Raw genomic sequence first — 18,773 nt, 5'->3', positions numbered from 1 at the left:
AGCGAGGGAAACACACGTTGTCTTTCTGGATGCAGGCCCCTCGTGGGGGGTGTGGCCACCGTTAGCGTGTTCACCGGGACCCCGCGCACCTGTTTCTGAACGAGGCGTGCCCCGCAGTGGTTCAGGCCCCTTAGTCAGACGGGCTTCCAATCCTGGCTGCATGATCTCGGCTGTGCAGACACCCACGCTTCACTGGAAGATACCAGCAGGAAGCACCTCCTGCAGTGACCAAGGTTAGGGGACATAAAGCACGCCCGTCCTCCCACAGGTGGGGACCCTGGAGGCCAATCGTCATTTAACAGGCCCCGCTAACACCAGTTAAAACACACAGAAAAGCACAATCCACTTCTTGGTGGAACCCCAGGTTTGGGGCTTTGGATGTGTATTATCATCACACAGAGGCTCACATGTGCCTATTGTTTGGAATATACAACATTTTCTGTGACTATATTTTATAGACAATGAGAACATGCCCAGAGGAAGCGGTCAGCCCCTGTGCAGCCCCTGCCCTGGGCACACGTCTCCTCCACCTGCTGACCCGAGGAGGAGAGGCAGACCCCCGCGCCCCGGGCCTCAGCCTGCACAGGCCTCCTGGGCCCCGGTGGGGAGGTGACCGAACATTTCAGTTTGTGTCCAAGCAGAGCAAACACAGATCCTATTAAAGAGGCTGTCAGTGAGCGGTACCTTTAAGCAGAGTGAAAGACAACAACTAGGAAACAAAAGCTGTGAAGACCATACTTCCACTGGGCATAGGATCTCACATTCCACCCTGGGGCGGCTGACGTCATTCTCCGAATTCCAGGCCTGTCCCTGCAGCCCTAGAGCTTCATCAGTGCTGCTGCAGGCCACCCAGCACGCCCCGAGGGGACTCGGCAGCCCTGCCCGCTCTGCCCCGCAGTGGGGCTCTCTGAGCCTCATCCCTTCCCACCGTCCCGCTCTCGAGCTCAGACGGTGAGCTCACCGCAGCAGGAACGGGATTCTCTGCAGGGGAGAGTGCGGGCCGTGGGTTACCGTGTGCGGCCTGGCCTTACGTCTCGCAGCCAGACGTGCCCCTGGGGGAGGGAGGCCGTGGGTGGTGTCAGGGTCTCATGCCCAGTGTCCAAGGGCTACAGGGTCAGCCAGCCGGGTCTCTGCCAACCCTCCTCCCCTCACTCGGCTCTCAAGTGTCCTACGGCTGTCTTCCCCAGGAAGCCCTCCCTGCTGCTGGGCCCCTTGCCCTGAGCTCCCCCCACACAGGGCAGCCCCGACCAGCACCTGCCGCCCCCACTGCGATGTCCTCTTTCCACCTCTGTCTGGTTCGTGAGTTCCTCCAGATACCAAACAGATTTTCCTTTCATTTTCATACCACCAGTGGTGACCATCCTGCCTGGGTCACAGGTAACACCCAAGAAATGTTTCTCGAAGGTACATGTATATGAACCCTCATTTTTCTGGAAGAAGATGTAATGAAGAGAGGTGCCTTGCCCAAGATCACACAATGGTGGGCCACAGGCTGGTCTAGAGCCCGGTCTTCTGGCTCCAGACCTGGGTCTCCTGTGTCCGCTGGGGACCGCTGGGCCGCGTCCCCGGAGCCCCTAGCCCCCAGGTGTCAGGGAAACAGTCACCCACTTTGTCCTTGCAAGTCCTTAGTCTGCCGCGCTTCTGCCCCAACCCCCAGGTGAGCCCGCAGGGTCAAGTTCGTGCAGTGCTCTCCTGAGCCCCCTCCCGACAGGAGGGTGACCGCCCCTCTCAGGAACTCACGGAGAAGCTAGACCCTCGGCCCCAGAGCCCAAAGAAGGGAAAGACCTTCTGGGTGAAGGAGGCCGTGAAGGTGTAGATGGGCTCCTGGCTGACAGCGTTGACGAAGGTCACCCAGCCCACCTCATAGTCCAGGGACACACGCACCTGCCGCGGCTGCTCCCCCAGCGCCAGCCGCGTGGGGAAGGAGCCCAGCGCCGACACGAAGCCCCAGGCCAGCCTCACGGCCCACACGCCCTCCTCCGGCCGCAGCCGCAGCTCCCCCTTCCGCGCCACGTCCTCGCTCACCACGCCCACCGTGCAGCTGCCGCCGTGGGCCAGGTCCACCTTCACCAGCCACGTGTGTCTCCCCTCTGTGAAGCCGCCGTGGGCCAGGACACAGGTGGCCCGGTCAAAACGCTGGGGGTTGTCTGGCGAGTTCTGCCACTTGTAGGAGAACTGGGCGCGCCGCCGGTCCTCAGACAAGAGGAGCTTGGGGTGGGAGGTCTGGGGGTCCAGACAGATGTCAGCTGGGGGGGGACAGAGACGTCAGCAGACATCTATCACCTGCGGGAGGACCTAAAAGCCCTGCCTCCACCCGCTGGTGTCCTTCTCCACGTCGCGTGTGTGCGCGCGAGAGTCCGGGCGGAGCGGCTGCGTGGCGTCACCCGGGACCGTGTTAGAAACCCCCACGCTCCGACTTCACCCCAGACCACCCCGAGCAGAGTGTGGGCTCTGAGCTGGTGACTGGCGCGTGTTACCGCCTGCCCGCAGGACGCCTGGCTCCCGCAGGACACCTGGCTCCCGCACGCCCGCCCTCATCAGCTCAGTGCGGTCCTCGGAAAGCAGCTGGGTCCCTGCAAACTGGCGGCCTCGCAGGGCCGCGCCCGCCGCCGCCGACACCCGCCCCGCTCCTGCGTCTGAGATCTCAGAGGGTCGGGGCGCATTCACCGTCTTCTCCTGCAAGCTCTCTGGCTCGCCTGCGGGCTATTCCTGCTGCCTCAGTCATTTTAAGGCCACCAGAGTCAGAGGACCACTTCTTAGCACAAAAAGCTCCCAGACACCCTGCCCAGTGTGGCTTTTAATATCCGTTAAGTTGAGACACTCGTAAATTCCGATGTGGCGACGGGTCAGAGAGTCCCTCCCAACAACGCGACTCCCCGGGTCTCTGGCTGAAGGACGCCCTGGGTGGCATCCTGCCCCGGGCCGCCTTCCCTCCGGCTACCCTAACTGTGAAGCTCCACTGACGGGTGCGGTTTCCAGTGACTCCAACAATGGGCTCCTAAACCCAGATCAAAGGCCCCTCGCCCAGGAAGCCCTTCCTGATAGCCCTCGTCCTGTTCTGGTCTGACCTTTCTCCCCGGCCGTGTCGGGTAGATGAGAACACGCGCTCCGAGCCGGGGGACTGGTGTGTGCGCGCGTGGGCGGGAACCCTACGCACCGCGGCTCCCCCACTCCCTCCCGTCCCAGGCCGCCTACCTGGCTCATAGTCCAGCTCGAAGCAGAGTTTCTCTGTAAAGAGGATACAAACCAGGATGAGATCCCATTCGTCTCACAAAACCACACAGCATTCAATGATGAGGAAACTGAGCCCCAGACGGAAGGGACAAGAGAGGGACCGACCCGGGCACTAGCCTCAGAGTCCCGCGTCTGATTCAGGCGTCTAGGGGGTGGGCCCAGAGTGCGCGCTCCAGAGACATCCACCGCATGAATGGATAAGGGGCTTAATTTACTTCTTACTGTCCTTGGAAACAATTTTGGGAATAGTCGAAGGTCAGGTTTGATCAGAGGACAATGTCCGCCACGGCCAGGCCCGAGTTCGAGTGTGGGCTCGTCCGGGGCGACGCTGCTATGGGCGGGCCACGGGGTGGCATCACTGCGGGCGTCCAAAGGGTGCTGGCGGAGAGCCGCGCCTGACTCATTCCCCAGCATCACGCCTTTTCCCACCAGCACCGCCCGTTCCAGGAACCCGGCAGAGTCCGCCGCCCAGGGGCCTGGAGCGCCCGCCGGATAGGGGGATGCGAGAGAGAGTCAGCCGCCCCACGGCGCGGAGAAACGCTCTCCCTGGTTATTAATTAACCGTGTTCATCATCAGAAACTTATCATGCATTACAAGGGCCTCTGTAGATTTTTTAAATTATTGAGAATGGCAGGTTTTGTTAATCATTACTTTTTATATTGTTCAAGGTCAGCGGATCAGATTTATTTGTGCAATTACTTTTCAAGTCAGTTAATTTTTTTTTTTTCAGAAATCTTCATCTTTACTATCTCTGTTCAGTGTCATGTTATCCCGATAGGCAGATTTTATAAAGATGTGCAAGTAAGGACAGCCAAGGAAGGCACCAGAAGGGTACGACCAAAGGCCACTCAAGCCTTGGGCAGTGGATCGTGAGGGTTATTCCCAGGCCCGGGCTTCTCGGACTCCCGCCCCCAGGGAGCCCTGGGGTTCTCTTACCCAGAAACACCTTCATCTCCCTCTGCAGAGGGATGGCCTGCTGGGGGAAGTCCCGAATCCTCTGGCCCAGCTCAGGGGACACAGCCTCTGGTTTCCGGCACTTTCTGGTTTCACATCTAGGGGCACAGAAATAGTGGGCTTTGGGAATTCTCCAGACCCAGCTGGCTCCTGCGAATCGGGTACAGAGACGGACACAGGCAGACACACTTCCTCGGGGACGCACCCCACTGCCCAGGCTCGGGCAACTGCCCGTGCAAATGCATGCACGTGCATGAAGGTGTGCCCTGCTGGCGTGCAATAGCCAGATGCGCCAAGCAGTGTGTGTGCACACCCTGAGAATGAGGGAATGGCAGCTTACCTTATCAGAGTGCTTCTGATGTCCTAGGAGAGAGAGGGGAGAGTTCAGCAAAGACAAATACCACGTTCCCACATAGGAAAAAGGGCCCAAGATCCTGCCGGCACAGAGTTTTGGGGTTGATGAGGTGTCTGGGGTCACACAGGCCACCCCTTTATCTCATGCATCCACACAGTGGAGGGACCTGCCTGCAGCTGGAGGCCAAGGCCCCTGCTCTCAGTCCCATAAACCAGGAGTGCGGCCCCCAATCATGCTGCCCTTCTGATGCCTCGTTGGGACCCCGATATCTTCCGTCAGGTGCCACAGACCAGGAAGAACTTCCTGAGGGTGGCGACAAAGCATAGTCTGCCTCGGAAACAGAACGTGACATCTGTTTGCAGAGCACGTGATGCTCTCCAGACTGCTAGTTTCCACTGCATTTTCCCATTGGATCCTCACAGAACCCCTGACAGGTAGGTAAGGGAAGGACCCACTGATTCGATGGATGTGGGCCAGACAGTGAGAGGTCGGGGAGCAGAGTGACCAGGGGACTGTCCAGGGAGCAGGGACAGGAGTTCAGGACCTGTCTTGCACACGGGATGCAGGGACATGGGATGAAGGGCTTGGACAAGTGAGATGCCGGGAGTCAGAGGCCAGCCTGCGGGGGGGCAGGTCTCACCGTCAGGAGCTCCCGGGCCGGCCTCCCGTTCTTCTCCTCCAGTTCGGAGATCAGGTTGCTGAACCGGCAGAGCTCCTCGCTGACCAGGACATCAAAGTCATCCTGTTGCTTCAGGATGTCCCCGTCCAGCTTCTCTAGCTGGGCCAAGAGGATGCTCTGCTGTTCCTCCAAGAACTGGCACAGATGCGCAAACTCGAAGATCACTTTCTGTCTCTTGGTGGCCACCTGACACTGAAGGGGCGGTGGGGGGAGGCCGGGGGTGATCCCTCTGTTTCCTTACTTGTCCACCCCGGCTCCCTCGGGCTCACACCCACGTCCTCCACGTTCGGTGGAAAGTCGGAGCCCCCGCCCCAGGTCCCTGCACTGTCCGCACAGCACGAGGCTGCCTCGTGGGCCCAGTCGCCTTCGGTCCTTACAGCATTTCAGCAAGTCCGGGAGGGCCTGCCGACTTCTCCTCCCCACCTCGCACAAAAACAGAGATGTGCTACTTGGGGTGGGAGTCAGTGCTGGGACTTGAGCGACTTCCCACCGGCTACGCTGGCTACCCTGCCTTGGCTTCAGGGGGCGCTGGATCCCGGGGCAGGCCGGTGCTGGGAGGGCACGGAGACCTACCAGGAGGACTTGTATCCTCTCGTTTTCTCTTGACTGGATCCTTTGAATCTCCTCTCTCTCCTTTCTTAGACACTCAAGACACTTCTGTATTTGCTCCTGGGGAGACAGAGCATGAAGTTATGTTACATGGAAGCAATGACTCGTGAAGAGGGGTCAGCCCGCTGCCTCCAGGAGGGACACGCCCGAGGGAGGGAGCCCTCCCCTCGCCGTCAGCACCCACGCCCGGACTGTCCTCGGCAGCTGGCCCTCTCTGGGCCTTTTCCTTCTAGCTTTGCTCTCCAGGAACTCTGACCAGAGCTGTCCCCTCTCCCTGGGCCGGCACAGTCTGCGACTTGGTTTCCCCATCTGAGCCTGGCTGCCTTCAGCTTAAAAACCCTAGTTTGTTTTGTCTTTGGTAAGTTAGACCTGGGATCTGTCCCCAGCCTGATATGCCCTTCTTTGAAAGTGTTCCAACTTGCTCGCATATCTCAAAGGGAACGCATACACACAATCCTTTCTTGTGAACAGAATCCATTTTCTGTGTATGATTCCAGACGGGAGAAGAAACTTGGATAATATAAAAAGAGTCGACACTCTGTTTTAAAAACTGCTTGCTCTAGAATAGAGTTAGGAACAGGTATTCACACACAAATGTCCACATAGGGACATTCAGAAATATAATTAACGCTCTCACCGTCAAACGCTAGGGAACTAATCGGCACAGACAGATGCCCACTTTTACTAAAGCACAAGGTGTAAATGACTAAAAAGAGCACGCAGTTAATGGTGGATAAGACTGCACACCACATGTTTACCGACCCTGCATATAAACACTGGTTTATTTACAAACATGAGCGCGCACACAGACCTCCCCCCAAACACCACATGCACGGCAACCATGCACACGTTGGTGCACATCACACACTATTTGCACAATTGCTCCCCCAAATGCAGACATCCGCGGAAGCTCCTGCCTGACCCACTGTGGTCACTCAGCCGTCCTGCGTGTCCTTGTTGAGCCCTGGTCTGTGCTGGCCGTAAGTGAGCAGCACAGAACATGCTTCAGCACGCGCGCCTGGGCTCCTGCCTGAGGGGTGACAGGAAGAGGGAGACCCCTGCGTCCCCGCTCCTACCCGGTAGGGCCCTGCTGCGTCCTCCAGGAAGCGCACGGTGTGCGCCCGGTGCTCCCAGGCCTCCCGGCACACCACACACAGCTGCGCCTCATCGTCCTCGCAGAAGAAGTAGATCTTTTCCCCGTGCTCCTGGCAGACGTCCTCCTCGTCTGAGCCCGGCGTGGACACCAGCTTGAGGCGCTCGATGTTCTCCACCACGCTGGCCAGCTGCCAGTTGGGCCGGAAGTTCCCAGGGCGGAAAGGCTCCTTGCAGAGGGGGCAGGTGAGGGCCTCCTCGGGGTCTGGGCCTGGGATTTCGCAGTAGCGGGTGAGACAGCCACGGCAGAAGTTGTGGCCACAGTCGATGGTGACCGGCTCCCTCAGGGTGCCCTGGCAGATGGGGCAGTTGACCTCGTCCGCCAGGCTGGTCACAGAGGCGGCTGAGGCCATGGCGTGGCTGTGCCCGTCGGCTCCTCAAGGTTAGCGTCTGTGCGTGGCTGAGCAGGAAGGATCTGGGAGAACAGCAGACACACATTCATCCTCGCACGGCCAGACGCGGCACGTCTTAAATACACACCAACGCCCTCGTGGTCATGGACGAGCGCACACACACGTGCACACGCACACACAGACACGCTTGCCCAAGGGCAGGGCACCCACCTGCATGCCCGGGTCCTCCTGTCCTCCTCCCAAAGGAGCGGACACACGTGCTCCAGGACAGGGAGGGAGGAGGGGCCTCGGCATTCCAGACACGGCCTCAGTTACTGTCCGGGCTGCTGCCCACAGCCTGGGGCCCCGCGTTGCTCCCGTCCATCCGCACACGCTCACGGTAAACGTGAAGTGGTATCTTGGCCGTCCACAGTCGGCAGAGATAGTCCTTGCTTTGGGGTGGGAGGGGGACCCGGTCGGGGAGCAGAGACGCCACGCCAGCCCCCTGCAGTAGGACCAGCTGTCTCCCGGGAGATACGGGTATCAGCCGGCGCAGGGAGCGCGAGGGCGCAGATAAGGGGGTCGTGCTCGCCGAGCACTTCACCGGCCGGGCACCGGCTTCCACGGAGGTTGGAATGAGCCCTGTGTGGGAGCAGGAAGGAAACCCGCAGCGGCCCGCACCTGTTAATGACCCACACCCGGGGCCCGCGTCCGTCTGCGGCGCGCCCCGAGCCCCCCCCCCCCCCCGCTCTGGGGCAGAGCCTCCGGGCTGAGAGCGCGCTGCTGGGGCAGCCGGACCCGCGTGTGCGTGGGAAGGTGAGGGCGCAGTGTGCACTCAGATCTGAGTGTCCCAGAGCCCTGCCCTCACACAAACACCACGTGAGCCACCTGTGCAACTAGTTTCCACGTACCATATTTGAAAAAGTGAAGTTAATTTTAATATTTATTTAATTTAGCCCCAAATATGATCATTTCCAGTGTAACCAGTCTAAGAATTAGTAATGAGATATTTTGCGTTCCTTCTAACTGATGTACAGTTTGGATGGCCGAGCAATCTCCGCTGGGACCGGCTGCATTCCCGTGCCCCGCGGCGCCGTGGGGCTGGGGGCTCCCGTGCAGGGTGGGGGAGGGGCTGCACCCCCGGGAGGGCCAGGGCGGGTGGGAAGGAAACGGGGTACACACACCAGCTCAGGTTCAGAGCGAGGGAAACAGCGCAGGGGGGATCGCTAGCGTCAGAGTGGGAGTTTCCTTGGGTTTTACGCAGAGATGCAGGGAGCGGATGAAGAACCGAGGCGTGGACCATCTTGTGGGGGGAGGACCACGGGGGGAGCACCGCCGAAGCCAGGAGACTCGGACTAACCCCGCCTCGCAGCTCTCCAGCTCCGTGACCTAGGGGAAGTCACTTCTCGCGTCTTTCTGTAAAATGAAGGTAATCATGCCTGTCCCAAAGGGCTGTTAGCTGATTGGGTGCAGTAATAGGAAAATACTGAGCCTACATAAATGTGCTTATGAAGTCCGTTATCTCTTGGGCTGAGTTTTCTAAATTTTAGGGATATAAATCATTTGTATTACAGTTTCTTGCCTTCTCCCGCCTGAGGTTAAAAACTAAAATCGAAGGACACTGTGACCCAGCGTCACCGTGTTTGGGGGCACTGGGTCCAGGCCTGGCAGCAGTAGAGTTTAGGAGGCCAGCCTGGGTGGATGAGGTGACGAGCTGAGGAAGCAGAGGAGGGGCCCCGGCCGCACCTCCCAGGGCAGCCTGGACTTTGACGCTGAGAGCACATCCCAGAGCCAGAAGCTGACGGCTCCCACCTGTTCCGATGGCAGGAAGCTGTGTCTCCTCCTTGTGTCTCCACCCCACAGCGGCCGAGGGTGGGGTTCCAGGAAACCCATCTCCCTCTGAGCCCATGCACGCTGGGCTCCCCACCCCAGGGACAGAAGGAGGCAGAAGGAGTGGAGAACGGGCTGACCAGGCCCCTGCTGGGAAATGCTGGGTCATTCGAGGTGCCCTGGAGTTTGAACCCACTCAGCTGATGGGTGGTGGCCAGGTGGCGCCCGGTGGCTTCCCAGGCTGAACCCTCCTGCTTTCTTCTCTCAGCCTCCTATCGTGTTCCCTCCATGACTCACGCAGAAGTGACTAATTTCACGGTTGGGGGATTTGTGTGGCCTGAGGCAGAGGCTTCCGTGGACAGGCTGGGGATGGCACCAGGATGCCCTCCACGCCTTCCCATGAGGAGACCACCTATCCGGCCTGCAGGGGACCCCCGAAGGATGCAGTGGCCAGCACCTGTGGACACACCGTCTGCGGGGCTTTGCGTCCTCCCGCCCTCCCAGATGGGGGCCCAGCCCTCCAGCCAGGTGCTGCTCTGTGCGCTCTGCAAGGAGAAGGGGCCCATGGAGCCTCTCATGGCCCCTGTGCCCCTGGGCCCTCTGGGGGAGACAACTATGAGCAGCATGCTGAGAAGATTTACTTCTTCTGCAAGGTCGATGCTGAGTTCCTCTGTATGGTGTCGGGAGGGTCCCTCCCACTGCACCCACCCCGTGGGCGTCCTCGCCGGGGCGGTTCAGCCCTACTGGGTAAGATGGATGGCTTTTCCTTGGGCTTGTGTGGACTGGGACAGTGTCCCGTCATCCACAGTGAAGGGAACCGATAGGGATCTGGATGAAGGACGTAAGGCCGTTCCCAGGCTTAGGGGGACTCCCGCCTCAGGGGCCCCACGGGGACAGAGCTGTGGGGTGGAGACACAAGGAGGAGACACACCTGCAGGATGAGTGCTGTGCATGGAGGGTCTTCTCTCACGGTGGGCAGGGTGTGGGATCTACCGAGGCCCAGACTGCGGGGCTCAGAGGGACGCGAGGGGTCAGGAAGGGCAGCCTGCAGGTGCCACTCTTCCTTGTAAGAAGGGGAGGCCCCCCGCCCCCCACCCCGGGCTGCCCTCAGATCGCTCTGGTCATCCAGTGTCTGGGTCTAGAAGTGACTTTCTCAGAAGCACCTCTTGAATCTTGAACTCGGCCTTGTCCCCACAACCACCTCCAAATGCAAGCTCTCGCCGTCCTCAGCCAGACCTTGCATAGCCTCGAACACACTCCCTATGTCCATTCTCACCCTCTCAAGCACCCTCCGGTCCGCCAAAACACGCAGCAGACCACGGTGTGCCCCTGTGCCAATCCCTCCCGGGGTCCCCAGCGCCGGGAAAGCCCGACCTCATCAGTAGGGCACCAATGCCACCCGTAGTGAGGACGCAGATCCCGCCTGTCCACCTCAGCCCCAGCCCCAGCCGTCCCTCCAGGCACCGCGTGTCCGGCGGACTGGCCCGTGTGCACCTGCTGTCTCCTGGACGTCTCTGCTCTTTCCTGCTTCTGACTCTTCCTCCCAGACTGCTGTCCTCTCCCTGAACTCTTTCTTTTTAAACCATTTTAGCAATTTCTAAGTGTACAGTCGGGGCATGCGGTCCTCACCACCCCCTCTCTAGACCCACGGTAAATGCCTTCTGTCTCTGAAACCTCCCCTTGTTCCGCTGCGTTCCCACCCAGCCGCTCGCACACTGACCCCGCCTTCGTCTGTCTGTACTTCAGCCCCGAGTGACAGGGCTGGTGGCGACCTCAAGGTAATCTCTGCAGGAATACGGACGGGAGCTATTCACCTTTGACTCTCTCACCAACAGCCATGCACCTGGGACTCAGCGGATAAGACCTGTGGACTCAGCCACCTCTTCCTGCCCGTTCTTCTCCCCACAGGACCATCTCCGGAACCAGTCGGAAGCTCTGAGCTTGGAGAAGAAAGAGATGGAGGACACACAGAGGCGGGAAGACGGGAAGCTCCAAGCGCTTCTGGTAAAGTGCTTCTGCCACCTGCTCTTTTGGGGGTTTTCTGAGCAGACTCTGGGGAAGCTTGCTGTCTGGTACTTTTGTACTGTTCTCATTCACTTCCCTGCCTCTGTACGAGGGCATTTGGGGTCAAGGCTATGGAATCCCAGAGCTTCACAGCTGGAGGTGGTTCTGACATCTAGCCCAAGACCCATCTTACCAGCCATTCTACAGAGCCGAGAACTGGTCCAGGAACGTGACGGTCCACAGAGAGCAAAGCCCACGTTCATGAGGACATGGCTACAACCTGGGTCTTTCTCTCTCTTAACATTTATTTATTTGAGAGAGAGAGAGAGAGAGAGAGCAGGGAAGGGCAGAGGGAGAGAGACAAGCAGACTCCCCGCTGAGCTCAGAGCCCGACGCGGGGCTGGATCTCACGATCCTGAGATCACAACCCGAGCTGAAATCAAGCCAGACGCTTCAGCAACTGAACCACCAGGCGTCCCTAGAAGCCGGGTGTCTTGACCTGGAGCCACCCTTCCCATCCCAGTCTGTGTGCCCGAAAGCACTGCCCTCAGACGGGAAGGGTGGGGCAGAAGCTGGTACCCGTGTCTGCTTCCAGTCCTGACCGAGGCTGGCCTGCGCACCGTGGGAGAGCGGTGTACTGGTGAGCTCTCTGTCATCCCGGAGGAAAGCCGCAGTCTGAGAACTTCCGGAGCCCCAAGCAAGGCGGCAGAGCTGGAGGCAGGAAGAGACCCGCAGCACTCCTCTGCTCCCTCCCAAGCAACCCGTGCAAAAGGCGACGTCAGGCCGGAGAGCGATGCCGGACCCCCCGTGCTGACTCGAACCATGGCCTGTCTCCTTCAGTGGCCCTCTGACGGACGACTACCACCTGCTCCTCCTGACTCTAGGGAAGGCATGGTGGGGTTAGGACGGTGTTGTAGATGGGGAAGGATGCTTGAAAAGTTCAACACGGCTCTGAGGCATATGGGGCATTGTCATTAGAATCCCCAGGTAAGACAAGAGCATAGCCCTCCTTGCTGCCAAGTCTATTCTGAGACCCATCTGCTTCTAACATAGTATTGGGAGAGCTAGTGACTCCCTATGTCTCCGAATCAGGAAGATCCAGATGATCCTCCTGCAGACCGGCCTCTTGATCTTCTTCCTGGCCCTGTCTATCTTTCCACCCCTCGCAGACTCACACTGAAAGCAAGAAGCAGCAGGTGGATGCGGTGTTGGAGAGGTTGCAGCTGGAGCTGATGGACCAGCAGCGTCTGCTGCAGGCCAGGCTGAGGGACCTGGAGAGGAAGATCTGCATGGAGAGAGATGAATACATCTTCAGGTCGTCTGAGGAGGTCGCCAGGCTTGGGGCCCAGGCCCAGGAGCTGAGGGAGCAGAGTCCGCAGCCAGCAAGGGTCCTGCTAGAGGTGAGGCCGTCCCCACCACCCCGTGGGCTAGGAGAGGGGCCGCACAGGCGGGGACGCCGGCGGAGGCCGGGGCTGCTGGACACAGGCAGGAAGGGCACGCGAACCCTGTTTCTGCTGGGAGGGACTGCCAGTCCTTGGGTTCCTTTGGCCTGGAGAGCTGACAGATGCGCAGACCCAGGAAGGCTGGATGACTCGCCACCCACCAGGGTCGTGTCGAGGACTTTGGAGTCAGAGGGCCTTGGGTTTGAGGGCAGGCTCTTCCAGCCGTGTGACCATGGGGAGCCTCGTGAGCCCCCTAAACGTGGGGGTAATAATAGCACCTCCCTCACAGAGCTCGTGCAAGGATTGTAAGAAACAATCCATACAAAATGCGTAGCACAGTCCCCGGCGCACACAGATTACGGTGTGATTATCGTTGTATCATCCCGTTTCACATCAGGTCCGGCGGGTGAGTCAGGCCTGGACCTGTTCTCCAGCATCCCTAAGCCCTGGAGGTAGAACACAGTTCCGAGAGAAGGCTAAGACAAAGAAGCCAGCTCAAAAGACCTGAGCAGCGTCCCCAGTGAGTCGGGAGACGTGATGTCACGAGCAGATGCAGCTCTCTGGAAGAGAGAGCTCTGAGGCCGACGCTAAGGAGGACAGGCCGTGCAGTTGCGGTGGGAAGGACTTGTGGACCCTGAGAGAGGTTCTTTTCTTTTGTAGGATGTCTGAGCCAACCAGAGCAGGTAGGTCTCCTTTCTGCCTGGAGCGTACACTTTGTTCTTCTCACCTCTGTTCCCCTGGACACAGAGACCGAGGGGGGTCACTCTCTACCCTGCCCCCCACAGAAATGCAAATTCACTTTGACACACACACACACAAACAGCCTCCACGTAAAATTCTGTGCTCTAAGAGTCCATTTTTTTAATTTTTTTTTTTTAAAGATTTTATTTATTTATTTGACAGAGACAGCGAGAGAGGGAACACAAGCAGGGGGAGTGGGAGAGGGAGAAGCAGGCTTCCCGCCGAGCAGAGAGCCCGATGCGGGGCTCGATCCCAGGACCCTGGGACCATGACCTGAGCCGAAGACAGACGCTTGACGACTGAGCCACCCGGGCGCCCCTAAGAGTCCATTTTTAAACTGGTTGTTTGGTACCAGGGATACAGTTCTCCCCTGGAGGTGAAGTTATAAGCCATAATCATGTTTTTAGGCTGATGCAGAAACATCTGTTTAATTCCCGAAGTTATTGGTGCTCGAGTCCGTATTGAACAGCATGTAAACTGTGACTCCGAGGGGAGATACCTTCTATAAACTGTGGTAGGCACAGAGCGGAGCGGGGGAAGACCAGCCTGTCCTTTCGGCCGTGTCCCCCCTGGCTCAGCTGCTGCACGTCCTTCCGGGTCACAGACACCACCACAAAGGGAAGCCGCTGGTCCCGTCCTGTCCCCTGCTGGGAGCACCTGTCCCTTCTCCGTGCTCGCCCTGTGAGGAACACTTCTCATGCAGCCATAAGAACCTGGACCCGGGGCCCGGGACTCAGGAAGTGTCTCCCAAACTTTCCAAGAGTGTTAGAGGTGTGGAGCTAAAGGGCTGTGCGGGTCTTCTGGTCTGATGAGGACCCTGAGCCTGCTCGCGGTCAGACCGTGGGGGACAGGCAGGGATGGAGCTGATTCGTGTTTTCTCTCATCTCTTCCCCGCCCCAACCCCCTTTCCCCTAGTAATGAACAGCACCCAAATTAGAAAGAGGAGTTTAAGGTCGTTTTTTTTTTCAAGTGACACTGTACTGTCCTCTAGAGGCAAACAGGGTAATGACCTCTGCCCCTTGCCCCTCCGCAGACCCCAAACATTCTCTTAAAGGACCCACCTCTAATTCTTAAGGGACTGATTGTAGGTATGAGACAAAGACTTTTGTGAGTCCAGAGACCATTTCTCCAGACCTTGTCGAGAAGATCTGAGATCTCCACAGGAAAATACTCCCCCTCCCAGTGACGCTGAGGACCTTCTCAGGTAAAGGGGAGGGGCAGCAGCTTTCCCCATCCCCTGATGGCAGAACAGCAGTATCTTCCACCCATCACCGTCTTCCCCTGCCTGCCAAGCCTGGTTCACGGTGTCTTCCTTCCCTTAAGCCTTCCCTTGGTGGTCCCACTCTGCCCAGCAGGACCATCCTGAGAGCATTGTCTCTCCCCAGGGGCCCGCACTGGGCTGAGCGTCCAGGCAGGTGAGGGCTGCTTCTGTCTCAGTAGACCCCAGCAGAAGGCACAGAGCAGAAGGCCGTCCCCCGCCCCTGTGCTCACATGGTTTCCAACACTGCCCTCGGGAATGCCTGTGGGAAATAACAAGTCACACCTCTTTCTGTTTCTGTTTCCCTCAGAAAACCTGGCGCATCATCTGGAAACAGACTCAGGTAAACAGCTGGGGGCTTGGGGATCCATTCTCGCCTCCCTCCACTCAATCCAAGCCAGCAAACAGAGCAATTACATATATGAAGTCTGGAGCTTGATCCCTGGGTCTTCTGTTCTCGCTCTTGCTGGTTATGAGCCATGGGCAAGCCAGTGTACCTCCTGGTTCCGGTTTGTTCACCTTAAAATGGAACACACACTCGTCCTGACCCCATGAGCAGCCACGAGATAAAGGAATGCATACATGTCAGGAGCTTAGTGCTGTTAATGTTTGTTCCGCGTATGGATATTATTTCCTCAAAAATACTTACGAAGGTCTTGGTTGGGTGGGTGTGTGTTCTGCCCAGCATTGTGCCAGACTCTGTTGACTCAAACACATATTGTATAATTTTAAAAAATAGCATTTACTTCGAAGATGGTGCTTCATTTAGAAACTATTTCCACAAATATCACCTCATTCTGCGTCTCAAACTTAACTGCAGAAGGAACAGCCGGGGGGTCTTGTTAAAAGGCAGACTGTGGTTCAGTAGGTCTGGGACGGGGCCCAGGATTCTGCATTTCTCCTCGGCTCCCTGGCCAAGCGGAAGCCGCTGCTCTCGCGCCGCGCTCTCAGAAGCGAACCCCCCCAGGGCAGGAGCACTTGCGGGCCGGCGGAAGGCCGCCGTTCTCTGTCTGGAAACGGAGGGGAAGCCAGGCGTTGGCAGGCCGCGCAGCGCCCCCCACATCGCGCGCGCTCTAGGGCGCATCTCCCCAGGCCCCCTCTCCTCCCGCAGGGGCCGTCACGCTGGACGCTCGGACCGCCAGCAGGAGCCTGGCCCTCTCCGAGGACAGGAAGCCGGCGACGTTCACCCGGGACAAGCAGGACCTGCCGCACAGCCCCCTGCGCTCCGAGGGTGTCCCGGCGGCGCGGGGCTCCCCCGGCTGCCCCTCCGGGCGCCACCCCCCGCTGGTGCAGCCGGGAGCCCGCGGGGAGGCGGGCAGCGAGGGGGCCGGCCCTGCCGCTCTAGCACCTGCTGCCGGGGCGCGCACCTGCCCGACTCCGCCCTGCCGCGGAGCGGGACCCCCCTTCGCCGCCTGCGTCCCCGCGGACTCCGCTGCTTCGCCGTCTGGGAAACGGGTTCCTGCAGGCCTGAGCGGCGGAGGGGCGCGTCCCAGGGGCGCTGCAGCGGAGAGCGGCCGAGCTGGCCGCCGGAGACCCAGGGGCTACTCCGGCACCCGGGCAATGCTGGGGAGCCCGCGCGCTTTTGAGAAACAGAACAAAACACCACTCCAATGAAGACTGCTAGAGCTTCAGAAATAATCATCGTGGGGGAAAGCAGGCCTTTGTCGGGCTTGCACTAGCACACAGCTGACTGTTTCGGTTGTGACACGTGCTTGGAGATGCTTCAGGCGCAGGGCCTCTTCCTCCAGCCCCGGGTGGACCCAGGCCCCTGCCTTTCTGACCTTTCGGCCATGTTTCTTTCTTGTAGAGGATGTCTGATAAAGTGTAGGAACCAGCCAGACTTCTGCATGTCATGTGTCTCATTCGCGCGGAAAGTCCACGGAATCTCGGGGACCACGACACGATCCTGTCCTGATGGCAGTGGAACCAGACCCCACTGTTCAGGTCTAACTAACCTCTCAGATATTTACGACTATTACCATTATTATGATTTGGATGATGGGGCTTTGTTTCACTTCCTATGCACTGATCTAGTGTTTTGGACAAGCAAGGCTTTTTTTTTGGCCGAGTATGAAATTGAAAAAACAAATGAGACACTTACACTGTATTTCCAAGTGTGATTAAATTTAGGGTGAGTGGCCCAGGTAATTTAGGGGTGTGGATAGGCTCAGGTGGAGGCTCTGGGCCTAAATTAAATTGCCCTGCATAAGAAAGAAAATGGAATTTAAAAGCTTAAGGAGAGGGTTTAGGAGTCGTCAACACTCAAATAGGAGGACTGGGAGCTGCCTGGAGGGAAAGAATCCTTCTGGTGGCCCCACTGGGCGGTCTGAAAATAGACATTGCCCCCCCATAACTGCCAGGCTGCTGGCTTCTGTGAGGGGCTGTCATGCACTTGAGGTGCCCCAGAGAACCGGAGGGGTGGTTGTGAGGACCCAGCTGGGCTCTGTAGGAGGAATCTGTCCGAAGCCCAAGAACTGTGACTACAGCAAGCTGTGAGCCCCAGCATCGTCTCCAGTCTACTCGCTTTGCTCTGCACATGGGGCGGTTTTCCCGTCTGTGGGCAGGCTTGCTGGCTTTACTTGTGCCCTTTATTTCCCCACTCCTTTCCATTCCTCCCTTTTCCTGGGACTTCAGGGCAGAGAGTTGTCTCTGTCATACTCCACGGTTCCGGGTGCACAATCATCAGCAGCCCAGGCAGGTTTTCTCGTGTTCTTTATACTTTCTCCTGTCTCTCCCATTCTCTTTCCCATTCTCCTCACCCCCATGGGCACTACTCTAATGTTTTCACATGTCCTCGGATACAGAGGGATCTCTGAATATATACCTAGTACAGGACTAGCTCTGCTTCTTCCTTTTTTGACCTAGTACCACGGTTTTAAGATCTAGTCATGTTGCCGTACATGCATCTAGTTTACGGCTTCTAATTGCCGAATACTATTCCATAGAACACGTCAGCCATGCTTCATTGTACTTTCTTTTGGCACAGGACATGTAGGTTACCTCCTTCTGCCTATGACAGTGAGCAAAATTGATGACGAACAGCCTCATACTCTCCCCTTATGAAGGTAAGGTTCACCCCCAGGAGGGGGTGACTGGCATTTGCACACTCACTTTCCTTCAGTATCACCAAATTTCTTCGCAAGATGGCTGTATTCATGTATACTTCCACCAGAGGGGCACAGAGATTCCTGCTTTCCGACCCCCATACCAACAATGGGTGCTATCAGACTTGCTCATTTCTGCAAATCTGATGACTGTAATGTGTTATCTCATTTTTTAAAGATTTATTTATTTATTTGAGAAAGAGAGAGAGAGAGCAAGTGAGTGCGACGGGCAGAGGCAGAGGGAGAGGGAGAGAGCATCCCCGCTGAGCACAGAGCCCGATGCTGGGCTCGATCTCACGACCCTGAGATCACGACCTGAGCCGAAATCAAGAGTTGGCTGCTCAACCGACCGAGCCAACCAGGCGCCCCAAGTGATACCTCATTTCTAAAAATTTGTCCTTTTCCACCTGTCAGGTTGTGCATCTCTTCTCGAATTTTCTCCATCTTTTCCCCATCTTTCATGTTCCCATCTTTCTTTCATTGATTTCCAGGAATTTCTTACATACTCTAGCTACTAATCTCTTGCTCATTTTAGACTTGAAAATATCACTTTCTTGTTAACTTTGATAGTGGTGTTATTCATTAGATAGAAATCCTGAATTTTGGGGGCACCTGGGTGGCTCAGTCAGTTAAGCATCTGCCTTCGGCTCAGGTCATGATCCTGGGGTCCTGGGATCGAGCCCCACGTCGGGCTCCCTGCTCAGTGGGGAGTCTGCTTCTCCCTCTGCCACTCCTTCTGCTTGTGTTTTCTCTCTGTCAAATAAATAAAATCTTAAAAAAAAAAAGAAATCCTGAATTTTGATGACAAATTTGATAAACTTTTCACTTTGTGGTTTATATATATTTTTTTATTTTTAAAGATTTTATTTATTTATTTGACAGAGAGAGAGAGATAGCAAGAGCAGGAACACAAGTAGGGGGAGTGGGAGAGGGAGAAGCAGGCTTCCCGCCGAGCAGGGAGCCTGATGCGGGGCTCGATCCCAGGACCCTGGGATCATGACCCGAGCCGAAGGCAGACGATTAACGACTGAGCCACCCAGGTGCCCCGGTTTATATTTTTAAGATTCTTTTTCACCAC

The 18,773-nt window shown here is 57.6% G+C and overlaps 2 protein-coding genes across 2 annotated transcripts; one reads left to right on the top strand and one right to left on the bottom strand.

The window, feature by feature from the left end:
- Positions 1-352: 352 nt before the first annotated feature.
- Positions 353-7,975, bottom strand: LOC118547706 (tripartite motif-containing protein 10). Its single transcript, XM_036111289.2, has 8 exons — positions 7,548-7,975; positions 6,909-7,399; positions 5,797-5,892; positions 5,185-5,415; positions 4,530-4,552; positions 4,172-4,287; positions 3,196-3,228; positions 353-2,246 (listed from the first exon to the last, which is right to left on the bottom strand). The coding sequence occupies exons 2-8, from the start codon at positions 7,335-7,337 to the stop codon at positions 1,729-1,731; spliced, it is 1,446 nt and encodes a 481-aa protein (XP_035967182.2). The 5' UTR covers positions 7,338-7,399; positions 7,548-7,975; the 3' UTR covers positions 353-1,728.
- Positions 7,976-9,526: 1,551 nt separating this feature from the next.
- Positions 9,527-16,205, top strand: TRIM15 (tripartite motif containing 15). Its single transcript, XM_036111285.2, is given in 10 exon segments — positions 9,527-9,622; positions 9,624-9,756; positions 9,759-9,819; positions 9,821-9,893; positions 11,055-11,150; positions 12,320-12,550; positions 13,253-13,275; positions 14,422-14,537; positions 14,902-14,934; positions 15,703-16,205. Coding segments are annotated over 10 exon segments (1,365 nt in total).
- The last annotated feature ends 2,568 nt before the right edge of the window (positions 16,206-18,773 follow it).

Source organism: Halichoerus grypus, chromosome 9, assembly GCF_964656455.1.
Source record: "Halichoerus grypus chromosome 9, mHalGry1.hap1.1, whole genome shotgun sequence".
Classification (NCBI taxonomy): domain Eukaryota; kingdom Metazoa; phylum Chordata; class Mammalia; order Carnivora; family Phocidae; genus Halichoerus; species Halichoerus grypus.
This window is presented reverse-complemented; position numbering and strand designations above follow the sequence as displayed.